This window comes from Pseudonaja textilis, chromosome 3, assembly GCF_049901715.1.
Source record: "Pseudonaja textilis isolate UNSWEBS1 chromosome 3, rPseTex1.2, whole genome shotgun sequence".
In the NCBI taxonomy this organism is placed as follows: domain Eukaryota; kingdom Metazoa; phylum Chordata; class Lepidosauria; order Squamata; family Elapidae; genus Pseudonaja; species Pseudonaja textilis.
This window is the reverse complement of record NC_141992.1, coordinates 177,095,879-177,110,617: the sequence shown is the minus strand read 5'-3', so window position 1 is coordinate 177,110,617 and position 14,739 is coordinate 177,095,879. Positions and strand designations below refer to the sequence as shown.

General features: G+C 42.2%; 1 protein-coding gene across 5 annotated transcripts in view; it reads left to right on the top strand.

The window, feature by feature from the left end:
* Positions 1–618: 618 nt before the first annotated feature.
* The window catches only part of SNX31 (sorting nexin 31), a 30,644-nt gene continuing 16,523 nt past the window's right edge, over positions 619–14,739 (top strand). For 4 of the 5 annotated variants that reach the window (XM_087931552.1, XM_087931550.1, XM_087931551.1 and 1 more), the window contains exons 1-4: positions 619–774; positions 2,682–2,756; positions 4,748–4,862; positions 5,822–5,886. In XM_087931552.1, the coding sequence (XP_087787678.1) occupies positions 709–774; positions 2,682–2,756; positions 4,748–4,862; positions 5,822–5,886 (321 nt within the window). In that variant the 5' untranslated portion in view covers positions 619–708. Of the gene's footprint in view, positions 775–2,681; positions 2,757–4,747; positions 4,863–5,821; positions 5,887–13,628; positions 13,740–14,739 lie in introns of all 5 variants that reach the window. The other variant, XM_026703498.2, reaches the window with a different exon arrangement.

Genomic DNA, 14,739 nt, shown 5'->3' with positions numbered 1-14,739 from the left:
GGTTTTTTGGATATCAGGTATCGTTACTGTTATTTTATTTTATGTGCGGCCCAAACCAAATTTTCATCTTCTAATGTGGCCCAGGGAAGGTGAAAGGTTGGACACCCCTGCCCTACACCATTTCTGACAGATGGCAGTCTGATTTCTTCTTGAAAGCTTCCAGCAATGAAGCTCCCACAACTTCTGAAGGCAAGCTGTTCCATTGGTTGATTGTTCTCCCTGTCAGAAAATTTATCCTTGTTTCTAGGTTGAATCTCTCCTTGATCAGCTTCCATCCATTATTCCTTGTCTGGCCATCATGTGCTCCTCTCTGTGACAGCCTCTTAAATACTGGAACATTGCTATAATAACCGAATGCAAAGCGATTTCTCTTTATCTGACCCATTAGCTTACTCGGGTCTCTGTCGCGACTCTGGACCACTACTCAGCCCCCCCCCGCCTCCTCCCTCGGTAGCGCGTTAAGCGAGGCAACCCCGCTTTCCTCAGCTCCACCTGCCGCCGCTCCGCCTCGCGCGAGCGCGCGCGCGCGTGTCTCTGTGTGTGTGTGTGTGAGAGAGAGAGAGAGAGAGAGAGGGGAGGCAACCGCGCCCCTCCCTCCGTCACGTGGAGCAAACAAATCCTCCCGCGGCCGCCCTGCTCCACTTCCTCGGCCAAGCCAGACGGCTCCATCGGCTCCCCACGCGGGCAGGCGGGCGGGCGGCAAGCGCCATGAAGATGCACTTCAGCATCCCTCTCTCCGAAGAGCTGCTGGAGAAGTTTGGCGGCCGCTACGTGGTGGAGTAGCTTCCCTTCAAGGGGGAAGGGAAGGAGGGGTGGATCCCGACACGAGGGGAGGCGGGGAGGGCGAAGTAACCTGGCAGTGCCAGACCTTGCCAGGCGCTCCAGGCTTTGCTCCTCGGGCGCGCTGGCGATCTCCTCCGCGGGAGAACCGTGCCCTTCGCTCCCCTCCCCCGCCATTCCCTCATCCCGGCGAGACCCTTGTCGGGGGAAAAGGCGGAGGAGGCGTTGTACGGCGGGGTGGGGAGGAACGGAGCGAGTCGGGGGTGGGGGGGCGCGTTGGCATCCGAGCAGGTGGATTTGATGGCCGACGATCCCCGTTTAAAAGGGGCAGGTGGGTCGGAGGATCAACAGTTGGGCCGGGGCTGGCGGCCTGGGTGGGATTAAAACTGTGGCGGGCCATCCGGAGAGAGGGAGCGCGCCCCACCCATTCCTGCAGCCCCGAAAGGAAAGGAAGAAAGGAGAGCAAAGATGGTTCTGTGGGGCGGCGGGTCGGAGTGGGGTGGGTGGGTGGGTGGGGTGGGGAGCAGCTAGTGCCCGGGCGAAGCGTGAGCTGGGCGGCGTGGGAGCGTGGTTGCCGGGGGTCAAAAGGCTTCCCGGAGCGAAAGAGCGAGGCTTTCGGTCAAGGGCCAGCTGGCCTGGATGCGCGTTTCTGCGCCTGAGAGGAGAAGCGTCTGTTGAGGGGCTTGAGAGGAAGAGAGAGGAAAAATGGGCGCGGGGGGGAATCAGAGGGAGCCTTCCGAGAGGGAACCAGGGGAATTGGGTCGGGGGTGGGGGAAAAGAAAGAGGAAGGAAGGATAGTTTTGATTGGATTGGATTCGACTTGAAACTTCCCCGACTTGGCCAGCGCTCAACGCTGCTTGAGGAAATAACACCTATAAACAAGTTTGTGACAGAAATGGGAACGAGCGCTCCAATAGGTACTAAAAATCGCGACTGAAGTGTGGGGACGAAAAGAGAAAAAGACAAGTGTTCTTGTGCTGTTGCTTGTAACGCTCCTTTCAGGTGATCTGTGAAAATTCGCAAGCTTCCTTTTAATTTGTTTTGGCAGGCTGGGATAGGTTTTAACGTTTATTTCTTTAAAATATTCCAGACTGAAGGAATGGGCATCTTTTTCTAGCATGGAACTAGTCCAAGTGTTTCCCAATCTTGGCAACTAAAATGCTGGGTGGGGAATTCTGGGAATTCAAGTCTGCCTGTCTTAAAGTCATGGAAGTTGAGAAAGTCTCAAGGGCCAGTCCTCCTCAATAAAGAGATAGGATAGGATGGAATGGAATGGAATAGAATAGAATAGAATAGAATAGAATAGAATAGAATAGAATAGAATTCTTTATTGGCCAAGTGTGATTGGACACACAAGGAATTTGTCTTGGTGCAAATGCTCTCAGTGTACATAAAGAAAAGGTACATTCATTAAGAATCAAGAATCATAACGTACAACACTTAATGATAGTCATAGGGTACAATCAACAATCAAATCATACTAGGAAACAGTCAATATAAATCGTACGGATACAAACAACAAAGTTACAGTCCTACAATCAGAAGTGGGAGGGGAGGGGTGATAAGGAGTGATGAGATAGTCACGCTATATCAAATCTGTGTGCAAGGGCATTCATGGTGTGTGTGTGTGAGAGGGAGGGAGGGAGAGGGAGAGAGAGAGAGAGAGAGAAGTGAAGATGGTGGCCACAATGATGCAACCAAAGCTCCACACTTTTGTATATACCTAGCATGGTTGTGGTTTGCACTATGACTTGCATCATGCCAGGGCCAATTTAAGACCCACAGGGATGAGGTTCCTTTTTCTTGGCCAGTAGGAATGCAAGGTTGAACACAACAAATAGGAAGTGGTGAGTTCTTTTAACAATCCTGAAATGATTTATTTGGAGACTGTGTATTTTCAGCTGTATTCTGTCTATTTGGAGGGCTTCCTTTTCTGCAAGTTACGTTACAGTCAGCTGTACCGCTGGAATGAACAGGTAAGATGAAGAATTCATTCCCTTTATTTATTTATTTTCTCATCCAGCTACTATTCTTGGGGGGAGGGGGAGGAATGTTTCATTGTCAAAAAGCCACAAAATATTCTTCACAAGCAAAAGGTGCTTGTATAAGATTGATAATTGGTTTGTTTGCATTGGGTCATTGACACAGTTGAGACTTAAGTTTTGCAGCATGTTTGAGATCTTTCTAATTTGGTACATGAAAGAAATGTTCACACATTAATAGTTTATTGCTGCATGAAACTTTGTGTGTGTGCGAAGACATACACACATCAGTAGAGACACCCCCCCTTGCCTTTGGATAATAATCTCTCAGCATATTTTCAGACCTGGGGCTTTCCATGAAAGAAGTGAAGACCTTACATATCAAAGCTATGTTAAAAACAGGTTTTTAGTGAAAATAGTATCAGTGTCATTGAAGCTTTAATTATTCCAATGAAACTATGGAAGTAAGAATATAAGCTAGAGAAAGAAAGGTTTCCTTGTCCTTCTACCAAATTGTGTATCTATGAAGGAGATCAAAAAAAGTCAAAATTGCAGTTGTGAGAATGCAATGAAAGACCCACTTTCTTTTCATACAATGGGCTACATGTAAAAAGGAGCCAGACTTCTGGAGTATAGTAATGGCCAATTTCTTGACTTTCTTGAACTTTCCCACCAAAGAGAATCTCTTAAAATTTAACAATTGTGCAAGAGAGAGAGGGAGAGAAGAAGAATATGATATTATTCAGTGAGGGCACATAGTACTTTATAGAAAATAACAGAGAATAACAGAGTTGGAAGGGACCTTGAAGGTCTCATAATCCAGGAGCCTGTTCAAGCAGGAAACTTAGTCTAAACCAGGGGTGTCCAACCTTGGCAACTTTAAGACTTGTGGACTTCAACTCCCAGAATTCCTCAGCCAGCTGGCCACAAGTCTTAAAGTTGCCAACGTTGGACACCCCTGGTCTAAACCATTCCAGACAATGTCTGTCCAGTCTCTTCTTAAAAGCTTCTAATGGGATGGAACATCCACAATCTCTGGAGGCAAGTTGTTCCACTGGTTAATTGCTCTCACTGTTAGGAAATTTCTCTTAATTCTAGGTTGCTTCTCTCCTTGATTAGTTCCCCTTTATTGTTATTGTCTTGCCTTCTGGTGCTTTGGAAAATAGGTTGACCCCGCCTCTTCTTTGTGGCTGTCCCCCAAATACGGGAACACTACTTACACCACTACCCTTACATGTATATAGGGACCATAGCAATATAGGTTTGCTCCAAAATTAGTATTTTTCTAATAGAAAATAATTTTACCTTTTTGTTTTACCTTTTGGTAAGTTTGAATTGCTGTATCTCATTCTGATAGTATTCATTATTATTTTTATAAAGTTTTCTTAAAGCTTGCACTCAATTATTTTTCATTCTGCCCAATCTATGGTTCTCAAAATATCTATGTACAGTACATTTTTAGATTATATAGCCTATGTATGGTGTCACAAATAGCATTAGTGCTTTTTCTTTTATGTACTACTAATTTATTTGCTACCAGAATGCATTCTGTCCAGCAATCAACATCCAGAGAACTGAAGGCAGGGATTGATGTGAGACAATCTATCAGAAAAGAATACCCTAATTAAGGAATTAACAAGAAGGAAACAATGCTCATATCAACACTGTCAGAGAAAGCTACTATATATAACCAGGGATCAAATCCCATACTCAGTAGCACTGATATTGTTACTTAGTTGGGTACTGAAATGTCTGCAAGAAAGCAACCTACTTCAGAGAGTACCAAGGACTGCACAATTCAACACTGAGTTGCATATATTCTCTTCTATTGGTAACATAAGAACAGACCAATTCAGATCTCTTATGAATGTCAACATCCTTAAAGGAAGTAACATTTGGGCATTTATTAATGAAAATCTTCAAGTAATAAATGTTTGATATTTGGTAATAGATTAGTACCATTTAAACATTATTTATCTTTTCAGCTAAGACGAGTCTTTGGAAAAGGAATGCCTTCGTTTCCTCCAAAATTTTTCCTTACAATGACAAAGTCAATGGCTGACGAAAGGAGAACGCAGCTAGAACAGTATCTACAGAACGGTATATTGAATGCTACTTTGGCAACTGATTTTTAATGAGCGTTCAAGCAAATATTGAATTTGTGCATGCTATGATTTCATAGACCTAGAAAGGGTTGAAAGGAATTGTGCAGAAAAACATGTTTTAGATGACTGAGACTTTAAAGGAAATTTATCAACAAATATTACAGGCTGCATTTAGTGAAGTTCTTAAGGGCCAGGAATTCTGCGCTGTATCCTTTCTACTGGGGCTCACTAGGGTTTTTTTAAACAGTATTTCATGAGGTTTTGGGACTCTCAGAAAATGCTGTGGTAGAATGGGAAATTCAGTGATATCTGGAGTGGAAGTTCTGACTTCAGAAGAGTCTGCAGTCTGGGGGGGAAAAAGCAAAGAACTCACCTTGTACAAGTATTACCGGAGCCTCTGTGGCGCAGTAGTTAGAGTGCAGTACTGCAAGCTACTTCTGCAGCCAGTTGCCTAGGGTTTGGCAGTTCAAATCCCACCAGGCTCAATGTTGACTCAGCCTTCCATCCTTCCAAGGTGGGTAAAATGAGGAGCCAAAGTTGGGGGCAATATGCTGACTCTGTAAACCACCGAGAGAGGACTTTAAATGACTATAAAGTGGTATATAAGTCTTAAGTGCTACTGCTATTATGAACTAAATCTGATTTCTTGAGATTAAGCATTAATATATAAGAAACAAAAGAAAACATTTCATTTATGAAAATCCTAAATTTCATTTGTTATATGCCTTTATCAAAACTTCAATTATTTCATCATTTTGTGCCATCAAGTCATTTTCAACTCATAGCAACCATAGATTTTTCTCCTTGAACATCAAGATTTTAGGATGTGGGATAGTTTTTTCTGATCCAATTTGTTTAATAAATTATGCATATTTTTTCTCAGTGTCTATCTTGACCATCTGTGGAATATTTTAAGATATATTTTCTATTCTATTGCAATTTCTTCTATTGCAGTTTCCGTTGATCCAAGTGTTACAAACAGTGATGTCTTTATTAGTTTCTTTAGAAAATTACAACAGGTAAGGGTTTCTTTGTTTCAAAGTAAGGTGGTAAGAGAAAGACAGTTATCCGTGGTCCTGTCCTTATAGACTAGAAGCTGGCTTGTTGTTACTGAGGACTATAATAAAATATTTAAACATGGAGTACTGGCATTCAGGATATCAGGCAGCCATTTTCTGTTCCTCTGTTCCTTTTGCCTGACTTTTTGTCTCCATTCACAGCAATAATCAGCCAGCATTTTGTGTGCATTAGTACATGTAGTCCTTAATTTATGACTGTAACTGATCCTGGAATTACAGTAATAAATTGTGCTAATAAATAGTGTTAAGAATTGTTAATTCTGACCAACTTGATTACACTACATTTTTTGTAGTGGTCATTAAATAAATCACCAGGGTCATCTATGCTTGTTAAGTGATCCCATTATCCATGGTGGCCATTGTTTTGTCAGAAACCAAAAAGTAAATGCTGGTTTCTAGCAAAAAATAATTAATAAGTTGTGGCCATGTAACTGCAAGATACTGCAAATGGACGTAAATGCTGTGGTAAAATGGGAAATCCAGTGATATCTGGAGTGGATCGGTTGCTCAGTGCTCAAGATGTGATCACAAGATGGGGGAGCTGGAAAATTGAAACTTCTGTGTCATAAGTATTTTGGGGGGGGGGTCTGTCATAGCTTCAAACAGTTGCTAAGTGACCAGTCATAAGCCAAGGACCATTTGTATGTTCAGCTGTGAGCTGATCTTAATTACTTTCTTCTATGTACGTGGCAGTATTGAGTTCAAACCGCTTTGTTTTTTGGAAATTATTCTTGAAATTAACCATATTAAGTTTGTTCGAGACTAAAATTAGAGCACATTCAGTGATAAATTGCTACTTTTAAAGCAGCTCCAACATGGGGGTTTTAAAAATAAACATTAATATGTGAGATTTTCAGTTTAATAATGTTCTTTATTAGAGTGTACTATGGTTTTTTTCCCCTTGCATTCAGTTGACCGAAGGAACGTTTTGCTGTAAAAGTCCTGATACAGGTTTCTCAGAAAACATTTTGAAAGGTTCATTGAAGTATGATAAGCTTCTTGAGATCTGGCATTAAGTAAATATTTTGGACTTGTGGCAGGACAAAAGGTGAGAGGTGTGTTGACGTAAAAAAGGTCAACATCTCCTTTATGTTACAAGAGTGGTGACACTTATTGCTTGATACACACTTGAAGGTGCTGTTGTAGCATTTTGTTTCTGAACTCTCCATGGCTGAGAAGTTGAAAGAAGGGTGTCAACCTCTTTATGGGACGTTCAATAGTTTCTTTTCCAAGCAATAAGAATTCGATGGCAGCCCCTGCTATATAAAACCATAAGAAGTGCCCTGCTGGCTTGGACTCCTTCTAGTCCAACATTCTGTTTTCAGAGTGGCCAAAAACATCACAAGGAGGCCATCATAGCACCACCATTAGGGCTAGTAGCCACTGATCACCTGTACTGCAGAGAAATAGTCCAAGTCTTTTTTTGAAGGAACCACACTGGTAGTCAGTAACACAACTCATAAATTCCAATACACACAAACACACACACACACACACACACACGTGTGTGTGTGTGTGTGTGTGTGTGTGTGTGACCATTTTAGCCATTGTCTATCCATTGCAGCATAAAGCCCTCTTCTGCATGTTTCCCATCTATATACTCCTGAGCTTTCTTTTCCCAATTGGGCCTGCAATACATGAAGTTAGTTAAAATATATATAAAATAAAATTTTATTATATTAAAAAATATAATCAGCCTAATTATATCAGGGCAAAAGGATAGATAGATAGAGAGAGAGAGAGAGAGAGAGATAGCTACAGATATAAAAAGATAGACATATAGATATAGATACATTGCCCTGATATATGCTTTTGTCCTGATAAAATTATGCTGCTATTTTAACTGACGCATCATTGGAATATCCAGTAGCTTTGCTAGTCACACCTGGATGGTTTGCCAGTTTCCCCCCTAAAAAGCGATGATTCAAATGGGGCAGTGATTCTGCCAGTACAGGGGAAACATCTCTGCTTTTCTAGTGTGCAAATCACATCCTATCAATGGTGAATCTTTAGAGTAAAACCAATAGTGAAAATTTAGGAAGGCCTTTAGTTCATGCTTCCCTATCAGAGCCATAAACACCTAACATTGCCAATGTCTTTTCCTCAGTGGTGGGATTCAATTTTTTTTTTACTACCGGATCTGTGGGCGTAGCTTGGTGGGCATGGGAAGGGAAGGATACTGTAAAATCTCCAGTCAGGTGATATTTGCCGGTTCTCCAAACTACTCAAAATTTCTGCTACCGGTTCTCCAGAACTGGTCAGAACCTGCTGAATACCACCTCTGCTTTTCCTACACTATCGGTGCAGGGACACTTAATGACCATTCAAAATTATGACGCTCCTCTCCAGAGCTACTTACAACCTGGTTTGCAAGTTCTGACAGCTGCTTCTTCGTGCCACGGTCACCTTTTGAGTGCTTAGCAACCAGCCCACATGTACAACTCTTTGCAGCATCTCCCATGTGACCACAATTTACAATATTTTTTTTTGCCACAAACTGGTGTTTTACTTCCACCTGGCTAAAATGCATGTACTTGATGGTGCTCTTCGCTTAGCGATCCCTGCAAAAAAAGGTCATCTAATCGGGCCTGGTCAGATAGTTGCCTGCTTAACACCTAGTATGATTGATGACTGTCATTTTCAGGATGGATGTCTCTATCTACCTGTATGGCTGTCCATATTATGCATGCATGCATGCAAAAAAATGTTTACAGCCCATCTTCTTTCTCCCCTAATGAAGGTGTAGGTACCATCTCTTGTGCTTATACAGTAGCTGAAATTCTTCATTTGTCAGAATAATCTCCTCCTTTTGTGCTTTCAAGGAGGGCTGCCTGCACTCACTGTAGATTCTCTGTAGAGTCCTTCCTGTGTGCTCTGGTTTGCAGTGTTTTCTCTTTCCTGTCTTCTGGTTTGTGTGCTCATTCCATCTGAGTTGAGAAGCACAAAAAGGATTGCCCGTACATTTATAACCTGTACATTTATTGCCTGTCATGTGGGCATGTGCTTGGCATATCAGTGGCATAATCTCTGATTAATAGGGTCTGGCCATCTTTTCTAGGGATATCATCTTGCCACTTTCACATCATTTTAAAATGTTTCCCTTTAAAACAGGGGTTCCCAACCTGGGCTGCTCGCATCCCCTGGGGGTGCGAGATGATATTCCAGGGGGTGCGAGAAAAGTCCAGGTAAATAATAGGATATTGGCTATATGTTGGCATTTTTTATTATTATTTATTTCAGGGGGTACAAGGTTTGAGTGAAATTTCTTTAGGGGTGCGGGGTGAAAAAAAAGGTTGGGAACCACTGCTTTAAAGTCTTGGTATATTCGTAAATAATATAAGGATTTTTCCAATAGTTTAATGGGAGCCTCTCTTTCTCTGCCCCGCATCCCCACAAGCACTGCATTAGAGTATTGCTCTATAAAATAAGTGCAATAAGTGTAAAATAATGCTGTAATTAGTTGACAGCACAATCAACTCACTGGGATATAATGAATATGGAAAACAAATATTCTTATTCTATTGCTGTCTAAACAAATACAATTAAACTTTATAATTAGTGCTAGGAAATGGTCTGCAAATCATGTAGCATTCAATAATGCTAACTTTTAATTAAGCAGTGGATGAAAATCCCAAGTATTGTTTTTAATTATCAAATGTATTTGCCACATTATCTCCCAAAAGCGTTGGCCTAAACTTGTAATTTAACATTTGCATATTTTCTCCTTGTGTATTAGTGAAATTGTGAGCCTAGCTAGCATACTGTATTCTTTACAATATGTCTCTTGGTTAATCGCGACTGATGTGGATGTGCTATATATAGGTTGTTGCGATGATTATGATTAGTCACACAGTTAGTCAGGTATTTAGACAGTACTTGGCCTTTTTGTCTACCTATCAAGTCCTTCCCAAGGACCTAGGATAGACTATTCCAAGTAAAGCTGCTTTTTACAATTGACTGGTGGTGATTTTGGCATTCAATGGCATTCAAATGATGTTCCAGATGTTTTATTTAGTTTTATTACACCCAAGAGGCCTAATGCCATTGGTACTATTTTTGCTTTTTTTTGCCACTATTTGTGGATTTTAATATTTTGTGATTTTCTACAGTTCCATTTATTTATCTATTTTTTTATTTGGAAATTCATATTGTTGCCTACTCTTACATGGCAACTCAAGACGGCTTACAAGAATATATATACATATATATATACACACACATACATACATACATACATACATACATACATACATATACGGATATATGCATCTTTGGTTATTCGGGTTTTCTCCTGCATAAAATTGGAAGTGGGGGTGTGATTTGATTGGGAGGGAGCTTGTCTGTGTTCTGATTGGCTGGGGGTGTGTTCACATTGGTTGGAGGTTTGGCTTTGTTCTGATTGGCTGGGGGGTGTTCTGTTCAGGTGTGCTTAGTTGTGCTCAGGTTAGTCTTAGTTGCTGGGGGATTTGAGCTGGTGAGATGTGATCCTGTTGTTTGGCTTCGTGTTCGTGGTTGTGCCACATCTTCATGGTGGACGTCTGTTCGCTTCATGTATGGGTCAGAGGGGTTTGAAGTGGGTAGTGATGCAGCTGCAGTACAGCTTCTGGTCCATGGTCATGTCTCATCATCTGTGTGGGTAAAGAGGGATATGACATCGAAGCTCACTAGTAGGTTGATGGGCTGTAGGTTTTGTTTCTTTATGATCTCAATGAACTGGAATGAGTTTCTTACGTGTGAGTTGATGGATTCTGCATAGGGCTGTAGTTGAGCTTCGATGTCATATCCCTCTTCACCCAAGTGCCTATAAAAGAAGCCTTGACAGCCATCCAAAACAAATACAACCCCCCACCCACCCAAGCACATCCTAGATCTGACCAGCCACTGCCTGTCCAATACATACTTCACCTACAATGGACAAAAATACGAACAAATAGAAGGAGCACCCATAGGATTACCCCTCTCACCTGTCATCGCAAACCTCCAGATGGAACACTTTGAAACACAAGCTCTGGAAAAATATGATCACAAACTCAAACTCTGGCTCAGATACGTAGATGACACCTTCATAATCTGCCCACATGGGAAAGAAAAACTGAACAATTCCTCACACACCTCAACAGCCTACACCCCAAAATACAATTCACTATGGAAACAGAAGCTAACAATTAACTTCCCTTCCTAGATGTCTTAGTATACAAAAAATCCAATGGCTCCCTAGGACACACCATCTACCAGAAGAAAACACATACAAACTGCTATCTACATGCACTCTCACACCACCACCCAGCACAGATCAATTCCGTAGCCGAGACACTCATCTCCAGAACAAAATGCTTAGCCGATGAACAACACCAAAAAACCGAACTACACACTCTCACTAATAACGTACTAACAGCCAATGGATTCCAAAGAAAGAAGATTACCCACCTAATCCAAAAAGAAATCCCAACCAAAATCCAAGACAGAGAACAAGAGAACGGCAAAGCCATCCTCCCATATATAAAAGGCACTACAGACAAAATCAGCAAGATCCTCCAAAAACACAACATTAAGACAGCATTCTGCACAAACAGAAAAATATCCACCATCCTAAGAAACCCTAAAGACAGAATCGAATTAGAAAACCAAGGAGTATACGAAATCCCATGCACCGCCTGCCCCACCACATACATCGGACAAACCAATAGAAGAATAAGTGCATGCATTGAAGAACACAAGAACTCAATCAAAGAAGAAGAACCGGCCTCTTCCCTGGTCCAACACCTCAAAGTCACATGACATGAGATTGACTTTAAAAATAGCAGAACTATCGCCAAAACTGAACACTTCAACAACAGAATAATCAGAGAAGCCATAGAGATAGAAAAACGCCCACATAGCATGAATAAACGAGATGATACCTCCTGCCTACCAGCCATTTGGAAACCTGCCCTCATTAACAAACGAGTACCTAACATGAAGAATGACACCAGACCCACACCCACGAGGGCCACACAAGATGCTACCACCACACTTCCACGTAGAAAGCAGACTCACACCCACACAGATGATGAGACACGACCATGGACCAGAAGCCATACCTAAGCTGCAGCACTACCCACTTCAAACCCCTCCGACCCATACATGAAGCGAACAGACACCCACCATGAAGATGTGGCATGACCACGAACGCGAAGCCAAACAACAGGATCACATCTCACCAGCTCAAATCCCCCAGTAACTAAGACTAACCTGAGCACAACTAAGCCCCCACCTGAACAGAACACACCCCCAGCCAATCAGAACACAGCCAGCCCCCCAACCAATCAAGTCACACCCCCACTAGCAGTTAAAAGGAAGAAGCAGCTGCAAGCTCACATTACTCCGAGTAGCACAAAGCCGAAGACACAAGTCTGAAGATGACGAATGGGACTTCGTTGAAACGTCGCCAAGTTACTTCCAATTTTACATGGGAGAAAACCCAAATAACCAAAGATCCACATACAAATACCCGTGAAAACCTCAGAAAACAAATATGTGTGTGTGTGTGTGTGTGTGTGTGTGTGTGTGTGTGTGTGTGTGTGTATGTGTGTGTGTGTGTGTGTGTGTGTGTGTGTGTGTGTGTATATATATATATATATATATATATATATATATATATATATATATATATATAAATAAAATAAAATAACTTAATAAAACAACCCCCCACCCTGGCAACAACATACCACATGAGCCATTTAATGGGCTTCAGGCCTGCTGGCAGAACCAGGTGTTCAGTGCCTTCCGGAAGAGTGTTAGGGTGGGGGCCGTTCTAATCTCTGGGCCTGGGAATGATGTTCCAGAGAGAGGGAGCCACCACGGAAAAGGCCCTTCTTCTGGGTCCCAGCAGGTCTATCTCCTTAGGGGATGGGACTCACAACATTCCTTGCCTTTTTCCATTCTGCTTATTCTAGAGTACATGTATATTCACTATACAGACTTTTTTTGGTCTTTTTTATCAATAATTGTTAGTCTGAAATGTTTGGCAGGTGCTTGTTTCTTTGAACTCTAAAATTGTAGAGGACTTTAGATTCCTTTTTTTTGTTACTTTGTCTATTTTGTGGTTTCCCCCTCCAGCCTCTTCCCTCCAGTTCTTCCTTGGAGTTAAATGGTATTTTCTGCAGATCTCCCAATGCATAACTGTTGCTAGTTTTGTCATTGTCACACTGTTTCTAGTCAGCTCCTGCAATCTTCTTGCAGCAGCTCACTTGGTGGTCCAATGTTTCTTTGTTATAAATTTGATTTGCATGGCTGCTCATGGCCACCCATCTCACTCTGGGCAACTTACCACAGGTTAAAAAACAAACCAATAAAACCAATTAAAAAAAATATTATCAAATGAACATAATGAAAATGTTCTGATATCCTGATATGTTATTTGTAAGGTATTTATAGATTGTCTTGCAATTTTATGAGCAATAAATCAGTGAACAAGTTTATTACACCTTTTGCTCCCCTCTGTAAAATTTGCAGTTTTTGCCTGAACATTATAACTTCAGAGAAATGATTGGTTTCTTGGAAAAGGTGATATAAGCTTAATGGCTCCTTTACCTTCCCTCTAGTTTAGCACTAAAATACTTTTTCTTGAAATAAGGCCATGTTTTCAGAATGCTGATGACCATCCATCAATGCCTTCAATCTTAAGCTTTCATGTCTTGCAGGAAACATTTAAAATCCAAACCCAACAAGCTTTTTTGGATGTTTATCTTCCTGATGGAAGGTATCTCAGGATTGATGTTCAGACATCAGATACTGCTGAAAGAGTGCTAGAGGCAAGTAATATATACACATTGATCTGGCAGCATCTCACACGAAGTGTGTCCAAGCATAATTAGCAGCCTTCCCACTTTTGAAGTATATTGTTACAGATGCCTCATAAAACAGCTAACGGGCTTACACATCACACAAAGTGAGGGTTGCTTAATTGTGGTTTATTGGTTTATAGAATAAGCCATAAATCTTAAAACCCAGCCAGGATGGTTTGCGCAGCATACTGTGGAATTTCAGTTCAGAGCTATCTGCAGGGTATGGTTTAAAAAATAATACAACAACAGATGGAGCTTCAATTGCATTGTTGTGGCCGCCATCTTGTCTTTATAGACCATGCCCTGCAGCAGGGGTGGGATTCAAAACTCCCAGCGACCGGTTCGTTGCCCAGTTGCTGGGTGGGCGTGGCCAAGGTGGGCGGAACTTCCGTGAGGGCCGTTTTTCGCTTTCCCAAGGGTCCAGAAGCTTCCCTCGGGCCTCTGGGAGGGCAAAAATGGCCTCTCCCAGGCTCTAGAGTAGAGGTGGTATTCAGCAGGTTCTGACCAGTTCTGTAGAACTGGTAGTGGAAATTTTGAGTAATTCAGAGAACCGGCAAATACCACCTCTGACTGGAGATTTTATAGTATCTTTCCCCTGCCACGCCCACCAAGCCACACCCACAGAACCGGTAGTAAAAAAATTTGAATCCCACCACTGCTCTGGAGGCCTTCTGGAAGCCAGAAACAGGCCCATTTCCAGACTTCTGGTACTTCTGGAAGGCCCATTTTTCCCCCTCCCAGAGCCTCCATGTGAATCCTGCACTTACCTGCATCAAAAATGGGCCACTCTATGAGGGGAGGGAAGGGGTGGGTGGGGCCAGCCGGTCGGTTCAAATACCGGTTTGGCAAACCAGATGCAAATTTAACATCTGGTTCACCCAAACTGGCCCAAACCACTAGAATCCCACCCCTGCCCTACAGACATTCTTGTTACTGTACAAACCATAGTGATTGAGTGCTAAGACAC